Source organism: Pseudophryne corroboree, chromosome 4, assembly GCF_028390025.1.
Source record: "Pseudophryne corroboree isolate aPseCor3 chromosome 4, aPseCor3.hap2, whole genome shotgun sequence".
NCBI classification, from domain to species: Eukaryota; Metazoa; Chordata; class Amphibia; order Anura; family Myobatrachidae; genus Pseudophryne; species Pseudophryne corroboree.
Window position 1 is genome coordinate 253,496,701 of NC_086447.1, and position 26,259 is coordinate 253,522,959.

The window sequence follows — 26,259 nt, forward strand, 5'->3', positions numbered from 1 at the left end:
GATCGACCACTATTGGTCGACAGTGACTAGGTCGAAAAAGGTCGATATGAGTTGAAAAAAAAAATTGGTTTCGTTTTCTTCATAAAATGACCGGGAACCCCAGTTAGTGCACCGTTTCCCCTCACATGGCTTACTTCGCTTGCCATGCTTCGGGCAGGTTACTATTCCCAATCGTAGTCCACGTGGATCGTAAAGTATGAAAACTTTTTTTTTTAAATAGTTTTTTTTAAAAGAAACTCACGTCGACCTTTTCAAGTCGACCTTTGCCATGTCGACCTAGTGATCATGTTGACCTAATGACCACGTTGACCTAATGCATGTCAACAAATAGTGGTCGACCTTAGTGCTGTCGACCTAGAGACCGGATACCGGCAAATGTTTCTGTCAATAATAATCAATGATCATCTTGAAAAGTTTTTTTCAAAGCATAAAGTTCTATTTATTACAAAACACATAAAAAGGGATTATATTACAATGATTTTTTTCCATGCTAGGAAATGCTGGTAAGTTATATAGGTCTTTGCCCTTATCAATAGTCCTGTTTTGCAGGTTATCTGACTTATTATTAGCACAACATGTCGGTGATTGTGGCTCAGCCACATTATATATTTGGACTCAGGTCATCAGTTATCAATAACATCTGTTATTTTGACGAACAAACCATCATTTTCCCAGCTGGTAACAACTGTATAAAGTACAACATGTATGAAAAATGGCAGAAATTCATTCCAGGTAAGATCCTTGAGTTCACTGACCATCTATCTACAAGTCCAAATATTTAATGGAGAGAACATACTGTATGTATCATACACATCGAAACCTAAAATACAAGTTCCAAAATCAAAATACATATTTGTAATAGTTACTCTCCCATGATAGGAAACAAAAAGCTTTGCATTATAGCCTCATTACCTATTTCAAAGTAAAAAAATAAGCTCCCTATTGCCCTTCAGTACATTTTACCAACAGAAATATTAAGTACACATGGGGTAATTCCTGTACACTGACCAGACCTTTTTCTTCAACATTTGATTTGAAAGACTTCTCACCTTTGGGCATACAGGGGTCTATCCATGAAATAGTGAAAAGAGTGGAGCAGTTGCCCATGGCAACCAATCAGTGTTGAGGTAACATTTATAAGTGCTTTCCATAATAATAAATGTAGCAGCTGATTGGTTGCCATGGGCAACCTCTCCACTGGCTCACTCCTCCACTCTTTTCACTGCTTTATAAACAAGAACTCAGTAGTAATGTTGATACTTTCCCTCTATAACCCCAATGTACAATAGCTCCTCATTTTTTTCTGACTGCCTCCCAGGATAGGTGCTCTATAGTGTGCTGCTGAGGAAACCTCATCTGAGCAGACAGCAACTAGGAGTAGGCTTGAGCAGGAACTAATCTTCTTACCCCCTTCCAATTCCACGCTGCTCACGACGTGGGACTTCCTGAATTAGGATGCCGCAGTCTGGTCACACATAGGGGCCTATGCCATGATTATTGACTGTCCATATCACAAGATATTTAAATTTTTCATGAGAATATCCCCACTATTTACTAAGTGTAATTTGCAAGGACAGCAGTTGTGATAACTGCTATCCCTGAATGTTACACCCCTTGCACATTGAAAGAGTAATTTACATTTGTTAAAGACTAATGCGCACAGTGGGTCTGATTCAGATGTGGATAGAGTGTCATCCTGAGCAGCAAAGTAACAATAGTCAGTGATTGACAGTCTGCTGCTATTTGTGGGTGCGGATGTGCGGTGTCGGCCTCCGTTTCTCATAACCAGGTGTGTTGCCGCCTTTGTGGGTTAGGGACAAGGCCAGGATCTCCGTCAAATGTAGCTCCTGTGGCGGTCCGCTTGCTCAACACCATGTGTCACGCAGCCGGCCAATGGTGTCGGAGATGCTCCGGTACACATCTGAATCAGACCCAATGTCAGTTTCCAGGGCTGGTCGGAGGCAAATGGAGAAGGATCGTAAAATCCCTCTCTTGCAAATATGCCTCCATAATCATAAGCAGTTTACTACATCTCAGGATGGTGTAAAGTTATGGGGCCAATTTCCTAAAAGCCTTCTGCAGGAGGTTTCTGTGAAAGCTACTACATTAGGCTATTAGTACAACTTTCTACATAATATTATGAAAAACTGCCTTGATAACTAGGCCTCTAATAAACTGAGCAGAACCTCTGAAACCAAAGGAACCCGAGGGTGGCACAATGCGATATTGTATTTTTGAAAATATTTTTAGTTTAGTATTTATACTTTACCAGATGTATTTTGTAGAGCTTTATATTTTGGGATATTTCAGATAGTGACATACATGCATATAAACTAACATACAGTATACATAAAGGCACCTATGCCAGAGATCTGCTTGTGGCGAATCTCATGAAGGTTAGAGAAATATATGAGATGGAAGGGCTGGTTAGTTTGGATGGGTGGAAAATGTGACGTATAGTGGTGTTGTAAGGTAGGTGGACTACTAAAGATGAGAAATCCGGAATTGGGAATAGATCTCTATTAAGAGATGACTCTTCAGTATAGTATAGTAAGTAAGGGTTCCATGTTGTGGAGCACATGAAAAGTCTTCAAACAGGAAGTTATAAAAAAAGGAGAGTAGAATATTATTATTGGAGTATCAGTGGTGTCAGAAGGGACAGAATGAGGCCTGTGTATCCTTGTAACTGACCTGGAACATTTCAGGAGTGAGGGTGGAAATGGATAGAGAGTAGAGTATAATTGCTGTATTTGTATGAGATGTGTCTTGGGTATCATTGCTTTATTAATCCAGAGCAACATTTTGAGGTGAGACCTTGACTCATATGGCATCATCTGTACTCACAGGATCAGAGCAGAGTCAGGCTATGCAGGCCCTAGCAGTCAGCCCAAACCATCGTTTCCTTGCCATGTCTGAGAGAGGCTCAGACAAAACCACAATCACAGTGTATGATTTGGCATCCACGCCATTCAAAAAACGTGAAGTGCTTACTGCTCCTGACATCCAATGCCAAGAATTTGTAAGTATTGCTTTCTCCCCAGATTCCAAGTACCTTGTGGCACAGTCAGGGTTTCCTGAGTGGCAGATGGTCTTCTGGATGTGGGAGAAACACAGAGTGATGGCAACTGTGAGGATAGACAGTCACAAAAACTCCATTTATAAGGTAATACTCTTATAGGCACATATGTGCTATAAATAAATACAACATTTTTTGTGTTACTGCTGTAATGATTTTATCAGGGATGGAGAATGATTTGCACTTAGAACACATCCTACATGTGAATGTCCTGTTGCTGACCAGTTACACCCAATCAGCTGCAAGTGAAGATGTGATTGAGATGCATAAGACTGTAGCTTGTAGTTGATCAAAGTTGCGCATACATGGCTATAAAGCACAAGCAGTCTGAAAAATCATGAGATATATCCCTAAAATGGACTTGTGTGTAACTCTGAATTAACCTCTCTGTGTCCAAATGATGAGCACAAACCTCATCATACAACCTTTTCTTACATTGTAGGTGAGCTTCAACCCCTATGATAGTACACAGATCTGCGTCACGGCCAACAGAATATTCAGATTGTTCCATTACATTGAAGGGAACTTGAAACAAATAAACAGCCAGAAAGTGGGAGCCCACAACTTCCTGTGCCACACTTGGCTGTCTACAGACAGAGTCATTTGCGGGACGGACAATGGAAAACTCTGTCTGTGGGAGTTTGGGCTTGTGCGGTGGGAACATAACATCAGTGGAGAAGACATCCAGCATAGCCTAGCCGAAAAACAGAGCCTAACCAAGGATAGCCGGTAAGTTGCTGAGCCTGTTAGAATTGTCCCATAGCCTGTGACTAGTGCTGTTGTCTTCAAGATGACGTAGAAATGATTTTGTAAAAATTGAAGTCGTTATGAAAGACCGTAGAGTTGCCCTGAACAGCATTTACAATGTTAGGAGGAGCTCTTAGATTCACATACAGCACTTCCATAAGATGCAACATTAGCATGCATCGGTTTTACCAGCCCTCTGTTACCTCCCAGGGGCGCCCAATAAAGTTCTCAAACACTGCATCCACATCTGCACTGTGTCTCTGGGCGCATGCATAGTAAAAAGAACATCACCCACTTGTATCCATATTGGTGCTGTGTCCTACTCAGAATTTGTCCTAAGTATGTAATCTATGTTTTCTTGATGAAATCTATGGCTTATTTGGCTGAGCAAGGAGTTATACAAATTGTTTTATTAATGAATGCACATAATAAAGATTGTTAAACAGAATTACATAGCCTCCTGCTTTACTGACAGATCACAGACAAAGTGGAAACAAACTGTACATATAAATATACATTTTCTGTGTCCTAGCAATTATCCCTGTCTTTCTGCAGCACTCTTTCTACAATGAACAGCGCTTACCCACCTCCTGTGTGCATTCATGCTATTGTAGCCTATTCCAAAGGATTCTTGTGTACAGGTGGCCCCGGCATAGTCTGCATTTTTGAGAAAGTAGACGATGAACAACTTTACAAGAGAGGCCACAATATTCAAGTAAATATGAAATTGGTCGCTGTGATTACTATGGAAATACTGTTAGATGGTGTGACCAATATGGAAGATACTGTTAGATGGTGTGATTGATATGGAAGATACTGGTAGATGGTGTGATCAACATGAACATACTGGTAGATGGTGTGATCGATATTGAAGATACTGTTAGATGGTGTGATCAATATGGAAGATACTGTTAGATGGTGTGATCGATATGGAAGATATTGGTAGATGGGGGGTCATTCCGAGTTGTTCGCGCGGTATTTTTTTCTCGCAAACGGAGCGATTAGTTGCTAATGCGCATGCGCAATGCCCGCAGTGCAACTGCGCCAAGTAAATTTGCTATGCAGTTAGGTATTTTACTCACGGCATTATGAGGTTTTTTCTTCGTTCTGGTGATCGTAATGTGATTGACAGGAAGTGGGTGTTTCTGGGCGGAAACTGGCCGTTTTATGGGAGTGTGCGAAAAAACACTGGCGTTTCTGGGAAAAACGCGGGAGTGGCTGGAGAAACGGGGGAGTGTCTGGGCGAACGCTGGGTGTGTGTTATGAGCCACGGCTGTGGCTCATTCCTGTTTTGCATGTCAGTTAGGTATTTTATGTTTATAAGTTGTTTCGTAGGCCAGGATTTCCCGTTGCTCTGTTTAAGAGTACTCTTGGTTGCTGCCGCTGGTGAGTCTGTGTAATTGCAGCTTGTTCCCATGTGTTCTGCCTCACCTGGCTGCTAATTGCATCTTGTCAGTTTGGAGACATGCAACAGGGAAGCTGCATGAGATTATTAATTAGGCCTCTCTGTTATATGCTGGCTCAGTGCTATTCACAGACGCTGGTGATATTTCTAGGTTTCCAGTCTGCTTGAGTTCTGAGCTTGGTTCCTGCTAGTTCCTGAGCTCCTGTGTAGCAGTGTCAGTCGAACTGCTTCCTGTGTCGATTCCTGTGTCAGTCCCTGTGTCGATTCCTGTGTCTTATCCCGTGTCCTGCCGTGAGGCGTTCCTGTCCTGAGGTCCAGTGGCTTTGCCTGTGCCTGGTCAAGTTTCTGGCTTCTTGGTGTCCACCGATCTGTCGTTTGGGATTCTGCCGGTCCTCCAGTTCTGAGAGTCTGTGTCAGCAGCATTTGGAGTTCCTGTCCGTTTGCCAGTATTCGTACCGGTTCCGTGAGTAGCGGCTCTGCCGCGTCCGTCGGCCTAGGCCGCTGTATTCCGTTATTATTTCTGTCACTGGTGTTTTGCAGAGGGTTCTGCTTATGCTGTCACCGCCGGGACACAAAAGTATTGTGTCGGCGTGTGGTCAGCATTTCCTTTGTTGTTCTTTTCCTTTGGCGGCAAGCCGCACATACATTTAGTTTTAGGCTAGTTAGTAGCCCCTGGCTTTGGTTGTTTCAGTAAGAGGGCCCCTTGTAATCACCCTGTCTCGGTACACTCTTTGTCTCTCATTAAGACCTGAGGGGGCATCGAAGTTGGGCAGACGTAATCCGCCCTTCAAACGCGGCTGCCATGGGCTCAAGCAACCATAGTCTTGCAAGAGTGTACTGACAGCACGGGCGAGACAACGGAGATAGGGCACCAGGGGCTATTCCCTTTCCATTCCCCTTTCCCAGCATTTCGTCCTGGTGCTCTGGACTCACTTCACAACATCTCCCTTGTTCTGAGAACCAGGAACCTAACATTATCACCAGCCATACCACAAAAAAGAAATAAAAACATTTTCTTTTTTGGCCCAGTCTAGTGTCTAGTCAAGAATCCAGTCCTGTCTAGAATTCAGTTTGCAGAATCCAATCCGGTGTTTAGAATCCAGTCTTGTCTAGAATTCAGTGTGCAGAATCCAATCCGGTGTTTAGAATCCAGTCCTGTCTAGAATTCAGTGAGCAGAATCCAGTCCGGTGTTTAGAATCCAGTCCGGTGTTTAAAAAAAAAAAAACAGTCTTGTTTTGTTTAGCAAAAATTTAGTCCTGCCTTGTCTAGTCTTGCCTTGTCTAGTCTTGCCTTGTCTTGTCTTGTCTAGTTTTAAATCCTCCTATGTCTACTATGCAAGCCCTGCAGGCATCTCTCTCAGCCCTGAACTCTGCTTTCAGTGCTTTGAGACCAGAGCGACTAGAAGTTTTGCAGCAATCCTTAAAGCAACTGCAAAACCTTCTGACTAAAATCTTGCTCATCTTGCCAGAAGTCGTTGAGAGTACATCTATCTCTAAAGAGACTCTTGTTCACAGTATGGTGACAAGAGAATCCTCTGGTTTAATTGAAGAGAAAAGGTTTAAAAGTTTTCTGCGGCCCAGGCTCTCAGAAGAGGAGCGTCTGCGTCGCAGAAACTTAAACTTATGCCTATATTGTGGGGGGTTTAGGCCACTATCTGCAGACCTGTGAGTTGCGCAAGCCAAAGTGTGGTGACGAGTCTTGCCCTCTGGCCAAGTTGAGTCAGGATACAAGACCTACTCCTGTCTCTACTGTGGCAGAGGTACTTGTCACACAACCCACACTAAAAAGCTCTCTGTCCTATAATTGGGGTCCTTGGGCAAGGGAGCCCCATTATAGATTCAGGAATCAAAAGAGAATGTTTCTCTCCTCTCTTGAGGTTCCTGTTGAAGCAGCGTTGCAAGCCCCTGGAGTGGTGCCCGATGCCCAGGTTCCTGGAGTGGTGCCCGATGCCCAGGTTCCTGGAGTGGTGCCTGATACCCAGGTTCCTGGAGTGGTGCCCGTTGCCCAGGGTCCTGGAGTGGTGCCCGTTGCCCAGGGTCCTGGAGTGGTGCCCATTGTCCATGGTCCTGGAGTGGTGCCCGTTGCCCAGGGTCCTGGAGTGGTGCCCGATGCTCAGGATCTTGGTGCGGTACCCAATGCCCAGAGTGCTGGAGCGGTGCCCGATGCCCAGAGTGCTGGAGCGGTGCCCGATGCGCAGAGTGCTGGAGTGGTGCCCGATGCCCAGAGTGCTGGAACGGTACCCGATGCTGTAGCTTATAGAGGGACATCAAATATTATAGCTCAGGTTTCCATACCAGAAGGGGTCTCAGAAGCTGTTACCCCAGGTAGGGACTTGAAGAGCGCAACCCCAGAAAGGGTATCTAAAACCATAGTTCTAGAAGGGAACTCGAGAAGCAAAACCCCAGAAGGGATCTTTGAAGTAATATCCCCAAGTGGGGTCTCGAGAGACGCAGCCTCTAAGAAGGGTCTAGAGGTCGCTTTCCCAGGAAAGAACTTAAGAGGCGTAGCATTAGTGGAGGTGCTGAAGGTTATAGCTTCAGCAAAAGTCCCGGAAGTCATAGTCCCGGGAGAAGTTTCGATAATTATCGACTCAGAGAGGGAGGCCGATGGCTCGGTCCCAGTGGGGGAGGCCGACGACTCGGTCCCAGTAAAAGAATCCGAGGTGCTGACCCCAGCGGGGTTCCCGGAGGCCACTGCCCCAGCGGGGTTCCCGGAGGCCACTGCCCCAGCGGGGTTCCCGGAGGCCACTGCCCCAGCGGGGTTCCCAGAGGCCACTGCCCCAGCGGGGTTCCCGGAGGCCACTGCCCCAGCGGGGTTCCCGAAAGTCACTGCCCCGGGTGGGGTTCAGAAAGTCACTGCCCCGGGTGGGGTTCAGAAAGTCACTGCCCCGGGTGGGGTTCAGAGAGTCTCAGCCTCGAGTAAGGTCAATAGTGACCAGGTCCTAGCAAAGCACTCCAGTCAGTCAGATGGGAAGGAAACAGATCCTGACTCTGATATCTCAACATCCATAATCTTTGATGGGGACTTAGCCCAATTTCTGGCGCTTTACAAACACTATTACATTATTATGTTGTCTAGACCATTTCTGGGCATCACTTCAGAGAACCTTGTGCTTTATCTGATTTATTCTTTTAGAGGAGAGCCTTTTGAGTGGGCGACCAGCCTAATGAAAGCTGAAGATCCCATTCTTCAGGATCTCCCAGCATTCAGTGATGCAATTATTAAAAGATATGGTTCCAAAGAAATTGGTTCAGGTTCCTCTAAGTCACCCGTCTTGTCTGCTGAGAGTCCACCAAATACTGTAAACTCGGCACAAGAGTCCCAGCCCGTTGTTTTGACTGCAGGATGTGCTTTTCTGACTTCTTCTTCTTCTAATAATAGTACTTTGCCAGAAAGTTCAGCTCCCAAGGGTAAGAAACCTGTCTCTGATTTGAACGCAGCCTTGCTGGGTGGTACCATCAGTTCAGACAATGTTTGGGGAATTACCTTAGTCAGACCTAAAGAGCTCTGTAAAAAGAAGAAGAAGAAAAAGAAATAATTTTTGACTCTTGCCTTGATATAAAAAAAAAAAAAAAAAAAAAGATTTTTTTCCCCCTTATCTTGTGTCCAGTGGCCACCGTCAGGGGGAGGGCACTGTTACAAGCTGTGGTTGCAGCTTGTTTCTGTTTTCGTGTCTGTTAGACCAGTGTGTCAGGTTTTTTTTTGTATCCCTTGTTTTGGATAGTCTGTATTTTGGGGTCCTTTGACCCCTCCACAAGGGGGGGGTACTGTTATGAGCCACGGCTGTGGCTCATTCCTGTTTTGCATGTCAGTTAGGTATTTTATGTTTATAAGTTGTTTCGCAGGCCAGGATTTCCCGTTGCTCTGTTTAAGAGTACTCTTGGTTGCTGCCGCTGGTGAGTCTGTGTAATTGCAGCTTGTTCCCATGTGTTCTGCCTCACCTGGCTGCTAATTGCATCTTGTCAGTTTGGAGTCATGCAACAGGGCAGCTGCATGAGATTATTAATTAGGCCTCTCTGTTATATGCTGGCTCAGTGCTATTCACAGACGCTGGTGATATTTCTAGGTTTCCAGTCTGCTTGAGTTCTGAGCTTGGTTCCTGCTAGTTCCTGAGCTCCTGTGTAGCAGTGTCAGTCGAACTGCTTCCTGTGTCGATTCCTGTGTCAGTCCCTGTGTCGATTCCTGTGTCTGATCCCGTGTCCTGCCGTGAGGCGTTCCTGTCCTGAGGTCCAGTGGCTTTGCTTGTGCCTGGTCAAGTTTCTGGCTTCTTAGGGTCCACCGGTCTGTCGTTTGGGATTCTGCCGGTCCTCCAGTTCTGAGAGTCTGTGTCAGCAGCATTTGGAGTTCCTGTCCGTTTGCCAGTATTCATACCGGTTCCGTGAGTAGCGGCTCTGCCGCGTCCGTCGGCCTAGGCCGCTGTATTCCGTTATTATTTCTGTCACTGGTGTTTTGCAGAGGGTTCTGCTTATGCTGTCACCGCCGGGACACAAAAGTATTGTGTCGGCGTATGGTCAGCATTTCCTTTGTTGTTCTTTTCCTTTGGCGGCAAGCTGCACATACATTTAGTTTTAGGTTAGTTAGTAGCCCCTGGCTTTGGTTGTTTCAGTAAGAGGGGCCCTTGTTATCACCCTGTCTCGGTACACTCTTTGTCTCTCATTAAGACCTGAGGGGGCATCGAAGTTGGGCAGACGTAATCCGCCCTTCAAACGCGACTGCCATGGGCTCAAGCAACCATAGTCTCGCAAGAGTGTACTGACAGCACGGGCGAGACAAAGGAGATAGGGCGCCAGGGGCTATTCCCTTTCCATTCCCCTTTCCCAGCATTTCGTCCTGGTGCTCTGGACCCACTTCATAACATCTCCCTTGTTCTGAGCACCAGGAACCTAACAGTGTGTTTGTGACGTCAAACCAGGAACGAAACTGACTGAGCTGATCGCAGTGTAGGAGTAGGTCTGGAGCTACTCAGAAACTGCTAAGAAATTTCTATTCGCAATTCTGCTAATCTTTCGTTCGCAATTCTGCTATGCTAAGATACACTCCCAGTAGGCGGCGGCTTAGCGTGTGCAATGCTGCTAAAAGCAGCTAGCGAGCGAACAACTCGGAATGAGGGCCATGGTGTGATCGATATGGAAGATACTGGTAGATGGTGTGATCGATATGGAAGATACTGTTAGATGGTGTGATCAATATGGAAGATACTGCTAGATGGTGTGAACGATATGGAAGATGCTGCTAGATGGTGTGATGGATATGGAAGATACTGGTAGATGGTATGATCGATATGGAAGATACTGGTAGATGGTGTGATCGATATGGAAGATACTGGTAGATGGTGTGATCGATATGGAACATACTGGTAGATGGTGTGATCGATATACAAGATAGTGGTAGATGGTGTGATCACTATGGAAAATACTGGTAGATGGTGTGATCGATATGGAAGATACTGGTAGATGGTATGATCGACATGGAAGATACTGGTAGATGGTGTGATCGATATGGAAGATACTGGTTGATGGTGCGATCGATATGGAAGATACTGGTAGATGGTATGATTGACATGAAAGATACTGGTAGATGGTATGATTGACATGAAAGATACTGGTAGATGGTGTGTTCTGTCAGGCCCGGGTGTTTTTGTGAATCCGTTAACCCGGAACCAACCACAGGTGTAGGTGCTGGGGTATGAAGAAAGCAGGGAGGACGAAGAAAGTTCCGCTTCATATATTTATTAAATAACAATTCAGTAAGGAGTTAAATGACTAGTTGTTAATCATCATTATACTGAAATATTGCAAGAATGGCAGAAATAATATGCAAGAGAAAACTCAAAAATAAATAAAAGAAATGTTCATGGAAACATATGCAAAAACAAGCTGAAGAATAAATGTTGAATTGTCCAAATATAAACAAGCTTTGATGCTGAACTGCAGATTGTGTTTAACTGGTTAATGCAGACATGGTGAATTAACTGTAAGAATTTGCAATGGAGTTTTGAGGGTTAACTGAGAAACTGTGATGAATTATCCTTGTAATGACAACATAGCAAATAAAAAGTACTGAATTGGGTTACTTGCGGGTTCCGGAGATCACTGTGAAACTGTAGTAGAAGACAAGGTGATGATATGCAGAGTTGAACAAACGAACAGCTGAGAGAAACAGAATCCTCCAGACTTTGAATGATAGGCAGACTGACAAGGTAACCTCATGCAGGACACTGGGAATCCAACTATTTCCAATAGGAGTGCAATTAACTGACAGCACAGCAGAGAGCCGGTGGATCTTTCAGCAGTGAAGGCTGCAGACGGACCTCTGGGAACGGAGGCGATATCTGGACCACGGGAATCACACAGGAATGCACGGAGAGAGCTCAGAGCTAGAGCACAGCTTTGATACAACAAAGCACTGGCCCAGAGTAACATAATCCCAGCCTACTTAAAGGCAGCACAAGCACGGGATTGGCTTACACCTGCCCACAGGTGTTTTCACAAGTGCTCAGTATTAGCTATTTGGTCTCCAACATGGCCACCTCCTATACAGCAGACACACCGCAGTGCCTTAGGCCATTTGGTCCCCGCACTCACAGTTCCCAGACTCTGCATTACCTGTGCCATTGATCACGCCGCGAGCAACCGCACTGGCAACGGATGAACCCCAGAACCCGCAAAGGTGAGAGACCGGTTCGTGACAGTACCCCCTCTTCTACGGGTGGTCTCCGAACACCTTTGAACCTTGTCAGGATTTTTGGAGAAGTATTTCTGTACCAGTCTTGGTGCATGAACATCTTCAGAGAAAACCCAGGATCTCTCCTCCGGACCGTAACCCTTCCAGTCGACCAGAAACTGTAAACGTCCATATCGGGAACGTGAGTCCACAATCTCTTTAACTTCAAATTCCTCATTCTGCAAAGAGTGAACTTTAGGAGATTTGGACTGGGTAGTACGGAACTTATTGAGAATCAAAGGCTTCAGTAAAGATGTATGAAAGGCGTTAGGAATTCTCAAAGACGGTGGCAACTTGACTTTGTATGACACAGGGTTGAGTACCTTTACAATGGGAAATGGACCAATAAACCTGGGAGCAAATTTCTTAGAAGGAACTTTGAACTTGAGATTGCGCGTAGAAATCCAAACTTGGTCTCCCACTTTGTAATTCGGTACAGCTTTACGTTTTCTATCTGCAAAAGATTTATAACGAGCGGAAGTTTTGACCAAGGACTTACGTACACAACTCCAGATGCTAGATAGACGTTGAAGCTCTTGATCTGCCGCTGGGACCTCTAGGGCTGGCAATGGATGAAACTCTGGCACACGAGGATGAAAGCCGAAGTTAATATAAAAGGGCGTAGATTCTGAAGATGAATGGAAGAGATTATTATGAGCAAATTCTGCCAATGGAAGGTAGTCAACCCAGTCATCCTGTGAGGACGATATATATAGCCGGAGAAATGTTTCAAGGTCTTGGTTGACTCTCTCAGTTTGTCCATCTGTCTGAGGATGATATGCAGAAGAAAAGTTCAACTTGACATTTAAAGATGAACAAAGCGACCTCCAAAACTTGGCCACAAACTGTGTTCCCCGATCAGAGATAATTTCTCGAGGAAGGCCATGCAACTTGAAGATTTCAGAGATGAACAATCTGGCTAGTAAAGGGGCTGATGGTAACCCAGTTAATGGAATGAAATGTGCCATTTTCGAAAATCGATCCACTATCACCCAAATGGTATTTCGCCCTTTTGATGGAGGTAGATCGGTCACGAAATCCATTGAGATATGAGTCCATGGTTGTTTGGGTATGGATAGTGGATGTAATAGACCTGGTGGAGAACTTCTTGGACTCTTATGTTGGGCACATTTAGGACATGCTGCTATAAACTCTTGGACATCGGCTTTGAGACGTGGCCACCAATAAGACTGTTGAATAAATTTGAGAGTCTTTAGAACCCCAGGATGACCCATGAAGGAAGAGGAGTGAGCCCAGGTAAGCAGCCGTTTTCGAAGACTTGTGGCGACAAAGGTCTTGCCAAGCGGAGGAACTGGAGAGGTTCGAGTCATTAAAAAGGACGTAGGATTCACAATGGCTTGATTCGTGGTAGCATCATTTAATTCAGAAGAAGCAAAGGACCGGGAAAGGGCATCTGCCTTTTTGTTCTGAGACCCTGGACGATAGGTGAGTTTGAAATCAAATCGTGAGAAGAAAAGTGCCCATCGAGCTTGTCGTGGATTCAAACACTGAGCTGACTGCAGATACAGAAGATTCTTATGATCAGTATAAACTGTAATGCGATGTTGTGCTCCTTCTAGAAGGTATCTCCACTCCTCAAATGCCAACTTGATGGCAAGTAACTCTTGCTCACCGATTGCATAATTACGTTCTGCCGGGAGGAACTTACGGGAGAAATATCCACAGGGATGGACCTTTTTATCTTCAAAGACTTGTGACAACACAGCTCCTACTGCTTCTGTAGATGCATCCACCTCTAGTAGAAAGGGACGATTCAAATCAGGCTGTCGAAGAATGGGGGCTGACACAAAGGCTTGCTTTAAATCAGAGAAGGCTTTGATTGCTTCAGAAGACCAGTTCATAGGATTTGCTCCCTTGCGAGTTAAGGCTGTGATGGGAGCAGCTAACGTAGAATAATTCTTGATGAATCTCCTATAGAAATTCGCAAAGCCAAGAAATCGCTGAATCCCCTTGAGAGTTGAAGGAGTGGACCAATCTCGGATAGCTTGTACCTTACCTGGATCCATACATAGCTCTGATCCAGAAATGATGTAACCAAGGAACGGTATGGAAGATACTTCAAAAGTGCACTTCTCTAACTTACAATAAAGTTGATTTTTCCTCAGACGTGTCAGTACCTCTTTAACTTGGTGACGGTGAGACTTTAGATCCTTAGAGAATATTAGGATATCATCCAGGTACACTACTAGACACTTGTAGAGAAGATCACGAAAAAGTTCATTCACATAGCTTTGAAAAACTGCAGGTGCATTACAAAGACCAAAGGGCATTACGAGGTATTCGTAATGCCCATCCCGGGTATTAAAAGCAGTCTTCCACTCGTCCCCTGCACGGATGCGGATTAAATTGTAGGCCCCTCGGAGATCCAGTTTTGTAAACACAGTAGCTCCCTTTACCCGGTCAAATAATTCTGGAATTAAGGGTAATGGATACTTGTTTTTCACAGTGATCTCATTGAGTCCACGGTAATCTATGCATGGTCGTAACCCACCGTCCTTCTTCTTAACGAAAAAGAATCCGGCTCCTGCAGGTGAAGAAGATGGTCTGATAAATCCTTTGATTAGATTTTCCTGTATATAGTCAGACATAGCTTGCGTCTCTGGGATGGATAGCGGATAAATTCGTCCCCTAGGAGGGGTTTTGCCTGGAACCAGGACGATTGGGCAGTCCCATTCGCGGTGAGGAGGTAGAGAGTCTGCTGCTTGTTTACTGAAAACATCTGCAAAAGATTGATACACCGGAGGTAGGTCGGGAAGGCTAATTGACCGGAGAGGTACAATGGAGGCTAAACAGTCCTTGGTACAAGATTTACCCCACGAAAGGACTTCCATGGTTTGCCAATTGAGTTGAGGATTATGTTTCTGCAGCCAAGGTAAACCAAGTATCACATCTTGAGAGGCTTTGGGAATCACGTAGAAGGAGAGGTATTCGGAATGGAGCACACCAACTTTCATCTTGAGACATACGGTTCGATGAGTAATTATACCATCTGGAATTCGACTTCCATCCACTGCTGTAACGGCAACTGCTGCTTCCAGAGGCATGGTTTGAACTTTAGACCGCATGACAAAGGCTGAGGAGATGAAGTTCTCGGCTGCCCCGGAATCTAGGAGAGCTGAAACTTTCACTGTAGAACTTGGAACTTCTAATTGAATAGACAAGGTCGGCTCTTTCCCAGAACGTGATTCTAGAGTAACTCCTAGCTTAACCTCTCTTGAATAAGCTAGGAGCGAGAGTTTCCCGGTTGGAGTTTGCAGAATTTAACTAAGTGTTCGGAGGACCCACAGTACATGCAGAGGTTACCCTGTCGACGACGAAGTCGTTCCTCTTCTGTGAGGCGAGAGTGCCCAATCTGCATAGGTTCTTCTGTCGTTACCGGAGACTGTGAAGAAGAGTCTTGTCGAGGCCTAGGATGATAACGTGGACTAGATCGCTCTGCCCTGGATTTCTCTAAACATCGCTCCCTGTAGCGTAGGTCAAGTTTGTTACAGAGAGAAATCAATTCATCCAGTTTAGTTGGCACGTCCCGGATAGTTAAATCATCCTTGATTCTCTCTGAAAGTCCATTCCAAAACGCGGCGATCAGGGCCTCCTCATTCCAGTTTAACTCTGAAGACAACGTGCGAAACTGAATAATATATTGACTGACAGGACGTAAACCTTGACGTAGACGGAGAATCTCCAAGGATGCTGAGGTGGTCCTGCCTGGTTCGTCAAAGATTCTCCGGAAGGAAGATACGAACTCTTTGTAATTAGAGAGGATAGGATCACCTCTCTCCCATAATGGTGATGCCCACTCCAGAGCCTGACCAGAGAGGAGGGCAATAATATATGCGACCTTAGAACGAGCTGATGGGAAACTGGCGGACATCAGTTCGAACTGGATCTCGCATTGATTCAGGAATCCTCTGCAAAGTTTTGGAGTCCCGTCAAACTTACTTGGAGAGGGTAACTGCAAGCGGGACGTAGGCAGCATCACAGGAGAAGCTGTAGTGGTAACTGGGACAACCGGAGTTGGAATCTGAACTTGAGACGTTTTAATAGCTGTATGAAGAGTCTCTAAACGGTCTGCCATAGTTTGCATAAACTGCACTATTTGTGTCTGTATAGACTCCTGGTTTTCCAGACGGGAAAGGATATCTGACGTAGCACCGCCTCCTGCGAATTGGTCACTTGACGGATCCATGTGGCCAGTGCTTACTGTCAGGCCCGGGTGTTTTTGTGAATCCGTTAACCCGGAACCAACCACAGGTGTAGGTGCTGGGGTATGAAGAAAGCAGGGAGGACGAAGAAAGTTCCGCTTCATATATTTATTAAATAACAATTCAGTAAGGAGTTAAATGACTAGTTGTTAATCATCATTATACTGAAATATTGCAAGAATGGCAGAAATAATATGCAAGAGAAAACTCAAAAATAAATAAAAGAAATGTTCATGGAAACATATGCAAAAACAAGCTGAAGAATAAATGTTGAATTGTCCAAATATAAACAAGCTTTGATGCTGAACTGCAGATTGTGTTTAACTGGTTAATGCAGACATGGTGAATTAACTGTAAGAATTTGCAATGGAGTTTTGAGGGTTAACTGAGAAACTGTGATGAATTATCCTTGTAATGACAACATAGCAAATAAAAAGTACTGAATTGGGTTACTTGCGGGTTCCGGAGATCACTGTGAAACTGTAGTAGAAGACAAGGTGATGAATGGGTTAAATGCAGAGTTGAACAAACGAACAGCTGAGAGAAACAGAATCCTCCAGACTTTGAATGATAGGCAGACTGACAAGGTAACCTCATGCAGGACACTGGGAATCCAACTATTTCCAATAGGAGTGCAATTAACTGACAGCACAGCAGAGAGCCGGTGGATCTTTCAGCAGTGAAGGCTGCAGACGGACCTCTGGGAACGGAGGCGATATCTGGACCACGGGAATCACACAGGAATGCACGGAGAGAGCTCAGAGCTAGAGCACAGCTTTGATACAACAAAGCACTGGCCCAGAGTAACATAATCCCAGCCTACTTAAAGGCAGCACAAGCACGGGATTGGCTTACACCTGCCCACAGGTGTTTTCACAAGTGCTCAGTATTAGCTATTTGGTCTCCAACATGGCCACCTCCTATACAGCAGACACACCGCAGTGCCTTAGGCCATTTGGTCCCCGCACTCACAGTTCCCAGACTCTGCATTACCTGTGCCATTGATCACGCCGTGTCCCCACACGGGCGCACAGCACCGCGAGCAACCGCACTGGCAACGGATGAACCCCAGAACCCGCAAAGGTGAGAGACCGGTTCGTGACATGTTCGATATGGAAGATACTGGTAGATGGTGTGATCGATATGGAAGATACTGGTAGATGGTGTGATCGATATATGGAAGATACTGGTAGATGGTATGATTGATATGGAAGATACTGCTAGATGGTGTGATCGATATGGAAGATACTGGTAGATGGTGTGATCGATATGGAAGATACTGGTAGATGGTATGATCGACATGGAAGATACTGGTAGATGGTGTGATCGATATGGAAGATACTGGTAGATGGTGCGATCGATATGGAAGATACTGGTAGATGGTTTGATTGACATGAAAGATACTGGTAGATGGTATGATTGACATGAAAGATACTGGTAGATGGTGTGTTCGATATGGAAGATACTGGTAGATGGTGTGATCGATATGGAAGATACTGGTAGATGGTGTGATCGATATGGAAGATACTGGTAGATGGTATGATTGATATGGAAGATACTGCTAGATGGTGTGATCGATATGGAAGATACTGGTAGATGGTGTGATTGATATGGAAGATACTGGTAGATGGTATGATTGATATGGAAGATACTGGTAGATGGTGTAATCAATATGGAAGATACTGGTAGATGGTGTGATCAATATGGAAGATACTGGTAGATGATGTGATTGATATGGAAGATACCGGTAGATGGTGTGATCAATATGGAAGATACTGCTAGACGATGTGATTGATATGGAAGATACTGGTAGATGGTGTGATCGATGTGGAAGACACTGGTAGATGGTGTGATCGATATGGAAGATACTGGTAGATGGTGTGATCGATATGGATGGATCTGTAACACAACAAAATCTGTATTTTTATTTATGCTGTTTCTTTGGCAGATCCCACAAAATGAGCATACTGATGACCCCAGAGTACCCGAGCAGCAGGAGGTTCTCTGTGTGTGCCTTAGTCCCTCAGAGGAGAACATTGTCATAAGTACCAATAAGAGTCAGCTCTACAGCATTGCATTGTCCTCAGCTGAGATCACAAAGGTAAACTGCACCTGTGTAATGTACCAATACACTAAGTACAAGGAACACTTGTACACTTGTTAAACATACACAGAAATTGTTGAATAAATGATCAACTCAAAATGGGAAAAGGAATATTAATAAGGGTAGATGTACACACAACCCAATTACCTTAATTTAATGCTTCTAGAGAGCCAAACAGATAGGTGTGATATGAAATGTCGATATCCAGAATGTTGACATTCATTATGTTGACTCCGTAATGACAATATGATATGAATATCAACATTCCGTATGTTGACATATTCAGAAGTTTGACATTTGACATGTCGACATTAATAGAATAATGAATATAGTTTGCCGCGCTTGTGGAAAAAGCTGCTCAAGTTGTTGTTTGACGTGTATGGAAATTGGACCGAGCGCTTATGTGTGCAAATGTGTAATGTTCTGAGAAAAGTAAAAGTTGATATGAAAAAATTGATGTGAAAAAATTAATTAAAATATGTATATTGATTTAAAAATAAAAATGAAAATAAAAATAAAATTAAAAATAAAAATAAAAATGAAAATAAAAGTAAATGTAAATAAGAATAGAAATAAATTAAATTAAATTAAATTAAAATTAGGGTGGGAATCGGATGGGGAAAGGGGAGAAGTGCAATGTTTACAGCTCTTTTTTGAAAAATTGTGGAGCTTGTGGACACTTTTATGAGAGGGTACAGTCTGTTCTTTTGTAACTTTCCCTGACTTACCCTATTTTGCTGTGCAGATGCGGCTGGAGGCTTTTGGTATCTCTGACAGCGTTCAAGTGCTGTAACTCACGATCTCCTCCTCTTAGCCGCACTGTAGCCGCTGCTCCGTTCGTCAAACCGGAAGTTGAGATGTTTACTTCCGGTATTCGGGCGCTGGCGGCGGCTGGCTTCGTGTTCTTAGTGTCCTCAGTGTTTGCTTTGTTCTTCTTATACTCCAACGCGTTTCGAATCGCAGCAGGATTCTTTTTCAAGGAGATTCGAAACGCGTTGGAGTATAAGAAGAACAAAGCAAACACTGAGGACACTAAGGACACGAAGCCAGCCGCCGCCAGCGCCCGAATACCGGAAGTAAACATCTCAACTTCCGGTTTGACGAACGGAGCAGCGGCTAAGAGGAGGAGATCGTGAGTTACAGCACTTGAACGCTGTCAGAGATACCAAAAGCCTCCAGCCGCATCTGCACAGCAAAATAGGGTAAGTCAGGGAAAGTTACAAAAGAACAGACTGTACCCTCTCATAAAAGTGTCCACAAGCTCCACAATTTTTCAAAAAGGAGCTGTAAACATTGCACTTCTCCCCTTTCCCCATCCGATTCCCACCCTAATTTTAATTTAATTTAATTTAATTTATTTCTATTCTTATTTACATTTATTTTTATTTTCATTTTTATTTTTAAATCAATATACATATTTTCATTAATTTTTTCACATCAATTTTTTCATATCAACTTTTACTTTTCTCAGAACATTACACATTTGCACACATAAGCGCTCGGTCCAATTTCCATACATGTCGACATTAATAATGTAAAGTGTAAAGTAGGGTGATCGCTGATGCAATCACTTTCATTTGTACTGCATGACCACTAGTGATGAGCGGGTTCGGTTCCTCGGAATCCGAACCCCCCCGAACTTCAGCCTTTTTACACGGATCCGAGGCAGACTCGGATCTTCCCGCCTTGCTCGGCTAACCCGAGCGCGCCCGAACGTCATCATCCCGCTGTCGGATTCTCGCGAGGCTCGGATTCTATCGCGAGACTCGGATTCTATATAAGGAGCCGCGCGTCGCCGCCATTTTCACACGTGCATTGAGATTCATAGGGAGAGGACGTGGCTGGCGTCCTCTCCATTTAGATTAGAAGAGAGAGAGTGAGAGTGAGACACTTGATTTACTGGAGCTTAGGAGTACTCAGAGAGTGCAGAGTTTACTAGTGACTGACCAGTGACCACCAGTGCAGTTTTATTATATTATTATTTAATATAATCCGTTCTCTGCCTGAAAAAAAACGATACACAGTGACACAGTAACAGTATACCATATCTGTGCTCAGCCTCAGTGTGCTGCATCATCTATGTATATCTGACTGTGCTGAGTGCTCAGTGCTCACACAGCTTAATTGTGGGGGAGACTGGGGAGCAGTAGCACATATTATTTAACAGTGCACACTTTTGCTGCCAGAGTGCCACTGCCAGTGTGACTGATCAGTGACCACTGTCTGACCACCAGTATATTGTGATTGTCTGCCTGAAAAAGTTAAACACTCGTCGTGTGGTGTTTTTATTCTATAAATGCATTCTGCTGACAGTGTCCAGCAGGTCCGTCATTATATAATATATACCTGTCCGGCTGCAGTAGTGATATATATATATTTTTTATATCATTATCATCCAGTCTATATTAGCAGCAGACGCAGTACGGTAGTCCACGGCTGTAGCTACCTCTGTGTCGGCAGTCGCTCGTCCATCCATAATTGTATACCACCTACCTGTGGTGTTTTTTTTTTTTTCTATCTTCTTGATACTACTAGTAGCTTACTTTAGGAGTCTGCAGTGCTGCTGACAGTGTCCAGCAGGTCCGTCATTATATAATATATACCTGTCCGGCTGCAGTAGTGATATATATATATATTTTTTATATCATTATCATCCAGTCTATATTAGCAGCAGACGCAGTACGGTAGTCCACGGCTGTAGCTACCTCTGTGTCGGCAGTCGCTCGTCCATCCATAATTGTATACCACCTACCTGTGGTGTTTTTTTTTTTCTATCTTCTTGATACTAGTAGCTTACTTTAGGAGTCTGCAGTGCTGACAGTGTCCAGCAGGCCCGTCATTATAATATATACCTGTCCGGCTGCAGTAGTGATATATATATATATTTTATATCATTATCATCCAGTCTATATTAGCAGCAGACGCAGTACGGTAGTCCACGGCTGTAGCTACCTCTGTGTCGGCAGTCGCTCGTCCATCCATAATTGTATACCACCTACCTGTGGTGTTTTTTTTTCTATCTTCTTAATACTACTAGTAGCTTACTTTAGGAGTCTGCAGTGCTGCTGAGAGTGTCCAGCAGGTCCGTCATTATATAATATATACCTGTCCGGCTGCAGTAGTGATATATATATATATTTTTTATATCATTATCATCCAGTCTATATTAGCAGCAGACGCAGTACGGTAGTCCACGGCTGTAGCTACCTCTGTGTCGGCAGTCGCTCGTCCATCCATAATTGTATACCACCTACCTGTGGTGTTTTTTTTTTTTTTCTATCTTCTTGATACTAGTAGCTTACTTTAGGAGTCTGCAGTGCTGACAGTGTCCAGCAGGTCCGTCATTATAATATATACCTGTCCGGCTGCAGTAGTGATATATATATATTTTTTATATCATTATCATCCAGTCTATATTAGCAGCAGACGCAGTACGGTAGTCCACGGCTGTAGCTACCTCTGTGTCGGCAGTCGCTCGTCCATCCATAAGTATACTAGTATCCATCCATCTCCATTGTTTACCTGAGGTGCCTTTTAGTTGTGCCTATTAAAATATGGAGAACAAAAATGTTGAGGTTCCAAAAATAGGGAAAGATCAAGATCCACTTCCACCTCGTGCTGAAGCTGCTGCCACTAGTCATGGCCGAGACGATGAAATGCCAGCAACATCGTCTGCCAAGGCCGATGCCCAATGTCATAGTACAGAGCATGTAAAATCCAAAACACCAAATATCAGTAAAAAAAGGACTCAAAAATCTAAAATAAAATTGTCAGAGGAGAAGCGTAAACTTGCCAATATGCCATTTACCACACGGAGTGGCAAGGAACGGCTGAGGCCCTGGCCTATGTTCATGGCTAGTGGTTCAGCTTCACATGAGGATGGAAGCACTCAGCCTCTCGCTAGAAAAATGAAAAGACTCAAGCTGGCAAAAGCACAGCAAAGAACTGTGCGTTCTTCGAAATCACAAATCCACAAGGAGAGTCCAATTGTGTCGTTTGCGATGCCTGACCTTCCCAACACTGGACGTGAAGAGCATGCGCCTTCCACCATTTGCACGCCCCCTGCAAGTGCTGGAAGGAGCACCCGCAGTCCAGTTCCTGATAGATTGAAGATGTCAGTGTTGAAGTACACCAGGATGAGGAGGATATGGGTGTTGCTGGCGCTGGGGAGGAAATTGACCAGGAGGATTCTGATGGTGAGGTGGTTTGTTTAAGTCAGGCACCCGGGGAGACACCTGTTTTCCGTGGGAGGAATAGGGCCATTGACATGCCTGGTGAAAATACCAAAAAAATCAGCTCTTCAGTGTGGAAGTATTTCAACAGAAATGCGGACAACATTTGTCAAGCCGTGTGTTGCCTTTGTCAAGCTGTAATAAGTAGGGGTAAGGACGTTAACCACCTCGGAACATCCTCCCTTATACGTCACCTGCAGCGCATTCATCATAAGTCAGTGACAAGTTCAAAAACTTTGGGCGACAGCGGAAGCAGTCCACTGACCAGTAAATCCCTTCCTCTTGTAACCAAGCTCACGCAAACCACCCCACCAACTCCCTCAGTGTCAATTTCCTCCTTCCCCAGGAATGCCAATAGTCCTGCAGGCCATGTCACTGGCAATTCTGACGAGTCCTCTCCTGCCTGGGATTCCTCCGATGCATCCTTGCGTGTAACGCCTACTGCTGCTGGCGCTGCTGTTGTTGCTGCTGGGAGTCGATGGTCATCCCAGAGGGGAAGTCGTACTCGTAAGACCACTTTTACTACTTCCACCAAGCAATTGACTGTCCAACAGTCCTTTGCGAGGAAGATGAAATATCACAGCAGTCATCCTGCTGCAAAGCGGATAACTGAGGCCTTGGCATCCTGGGCGGTGAGAAACGTGGTTCCGGTATCCATCATTACTGCAGAGGCAACTAGAGACTTGTTGGAGGTACTGTGTCCCCGGTACCAAATACCATCTAGGTTCCATTTCTCTAGGCAGGCGATACCGAAAATGTACACAGACCTCAGAAAAAGACTCACCAGTGTCCTAAAAAATGCAGTTGTACCCAATGTCCACTTAACCACGGACATGTGGACAAGTGGAGCAGGGCAGGCTCAGGACTATATGACTGTGACAGCCCACTGGGTAGATGTATGGACTCCCGCCGCAAGAACAGCGGCGGCACCAGTAGCAGCATCTCGCAAACGCCAACTCTTTCCTAGGCAGGCTACACTTTGTATCACCGCTTTCCAGAATACGCACACAGCTAAAAACCTCTTACGGCAACTGAGGAAGATCATCGCAGAATGGCTTACCCCAATTGGACTCTCCTGTGGATTTGTGGCATCGGACAACGCCAGCAATATTGTGTGTGCATTAAATATGGGCAAATTCCAGCACGTCCCATGTTTTGCACATACCTTGAATTTGGTGGTGCAGAATTATTTAAAAAACGAGAGGGGCGTGCAAGAGATGCTGTCGGTGGCCAGAAGAATTGCGGGACACTTTCGGCGTACAGGCACCACGTACAGAAGACTGGAGCACCACCAAAAACGCCTGAACCTGCCCTGCCATCATCTGAAGCAAGAAGTGGTAACGAGGTGGAATTCAACCCTCTATATGCTTCAGAGGTTGGAGGAGCAGCAAAAGGCCATTCAAGCCTATACAACTGAGCACGATATAGGAGGTGGAATGCACCTGTCTCAAGCGCAGTGGAGAATGATTTCAACGTTGTGCAAGGTTCTGCAACGTTTTGAACTTGCCACACGTGAAGTCAGTTCAGACACTGCCAGCCTGATTAAGGTCATTCCCCTCATCAGGCTTTTGCAGAAGAAGCTGGAGACATTGAAGGAGGAGCTAACACAGAGCGATTCCGCTAGGCATGTGGGACTTGTGGATGGAGCCCTTAATTCGCTTAACAAGGATTCACGGGTGGTCAATCTGTTGAAATCAGAGCACTACATTTTGGCCACCGTGCTCGATCCTAGATTTAAAACCTACCTTGGATCTCTCTTTCGGGCAGACACAAGTCTGCTGGGGTTCAAAGAACTGCTGGTGACAAAATTGTCAAGTCAAGCGGAACGCGACCTGTCAACATCTCCTCCTTCACATTCTCCCGCAACTGGGGGTGCGAGGAAAAGGCTCAGAATTCCGAGCCCACCCGCTGGCGGTGATGCAGGGCAGTCTGGAGGGACTGCTGATGCTGACATCTGGTCCGGACTGAAGGACCTGACAACGATTACGGACATGTCGTCTACTGTCACTGCATATGATTCTCTCCCCATTGAAAGAATGGTGGAGGATTATATGAGTGACCGCATCCAAGTAGGCACGTCAGACAGTCCGTACTTATACTGGCAGGAAAAAGAGGCAATTTGGAGGCCCTTGCACAAACTGGCTTTATTCTACCTAAGTTGCCCTCCCACAAGTGTGTACTCCGAAAGAGTGTTTAGTGCCGCCGCTCACCTTGTCAGCAATCGGCGTACGAGGTTACATCCAGAAAATGTGGAGAAGATGATGTTCATTAAAATGAATTATAATCAATTCCTCCGTGGAGACATTGACCAGCAGCAATTGCCTCCACAAAGTACACAGGGAGCTGAGATGGTGGATTCAAGTGGGGACGAATTGATAATCTGTGAGGAGGGGGATGTACACGGTGATATATCGGAGGATGATGATGAGGTGGACATCTTGCCTCTGTAGAGCCAGTTTGTGCAAGGAGAGATTAATTGCTTCTTTTTTTGGTGGGGGTCCAAACCAACCCGTCATTTCAGTCACAGTCGTGTGGCAGACCCTATCACTGAAATGATGGGTTGGTTAAAGTGTGCATGTCCTGTTTATACAACATAAGGGTGGGTGGGAGGGCCCAAGGACAATTCCATCTTGCACCTCTTTTTTCTTTCATTTTTCTTTGCGTCATGTGCTGTTTAGGGGGGGGGGGTTTTGGAAGGGCCATCCTGCGTGACACTGCAGTGCCACTCCTAGATGGGCCAGGTGTTTGTGTCGGCCACTAGGGTCGCTTAGCTTACTCACACAGCTACCTCATTGCGCCTCTTTTTTTCTTTGCGTCATGTGCTGTTTGGGGAGTGTTTTTTGGAAGGGCCATCCTGCGTGACACTGCAGTGCCACTCCTAGATGGGCCAGGTGTTTGTGTCGGCCACTAGGGTCGCTTATCTTAGTCACACAGCTACCTCATTGCGCCTCTTTTTTTTCTTCTTTGCGTCATGTGCTGCTGTTTGGGGAGTGTTTTTTGGAAGGGCCATCCTGCGTGACACTGCAGTGCCACTCCTAGATGGGCCAGGTGTTTGTGTCGGCCACTAGGGTCGCTTAGCTTACTCACACAGCTACCTCATTGCGCCTCTTTTTTTCTTTGCGTCATGTGCTGTTTGGGGAGTGTTTTTTGGAAGGGCCATCCTGCGTGACACTGCAGTGCCACTCCTAGATGGGCCAGGTGTTTGTGTCGGCCACTTGGGTCGCTTAGCTTAGCCATCCAGCGACCTCGGTGCAAATTTTAGGACTAAAAATAATATTGTGAGGTGTGAGGTGTTCAGAATAGACTGAAAATGAGTGGAAATTATGGTTATTGAGGTTAATAATACTTTGGGATCAAAATGGCCCCCAAATTCTATGATTTAAGCTGTTTTTTAGGGTTTTTTGAAAAAAACACCCGAATCCAAAACACACCCGAATCCGACAAAAAAAATTCGGTGAGGTTTTGCCAAAACGTGTTCGAACCCAAAACACGGCCGCGGAACCGAACCCAAAACCAAAACACAAAACCCGAAAAATTTCCGGTGCTCATCACTAATGACCACCGGCATGCTACTAAGCATGAATGGTCATCAGACCAGGCATGTGTGAGTGCCCATTACCCATCTCCTACATCGTATCTGCCTTTGTTCTATTATCTACAGGGAAGGGTCATTTACAAAATAATCATTATGGCTGAAGTTCTCCTATAGGAGCCTATTTATCAAGATTTTTTCTACAGGGTCCATAGG

General features: G+C 45.0%; 1 protein-coding gene across 4 annotated transcripts in view; it reads left to right on the forward strand.

The window, feature by feature from the left end:
* The window catches only part of LOC134909301 (cilia- and flagella-associated protein 57-like), a 156,425-nt gene that overhangs the window by 3,814 nt on the left and 126,352 nt on the right, over positions 1-26,259 (forward strand). For 3 of the 4 annotated variants that reach the window (XM_063916035.1, XM_063916038.1, XM_063916039.1), the window contains exons 2-6: positions 550-732; positions 2,847-3,163; positions 3,519-3,805; positions 4,379-4,538; positions 18,124-18,276. In XM_063916035.1, coding sequence (XP_063772105.1) covers positions 576-732; positions 2,847-3,163; positions 3,519-3,805; positions 4,379-4,538; positions 18,124-18,276 — 1,074 coding nt within the window. In that variant the 5' untranslated portion in view covers positions 550-575. The remainder of the gene's footprint in view (positions 1-549; positions 733-2,846; positions 3,164-3,518; positions 3,806-4,378; positions 4,539-18,123; positions 18,277-26,259) is intronic. The other variant, XM_063916036.1, reaches the window with a different exon arrangement.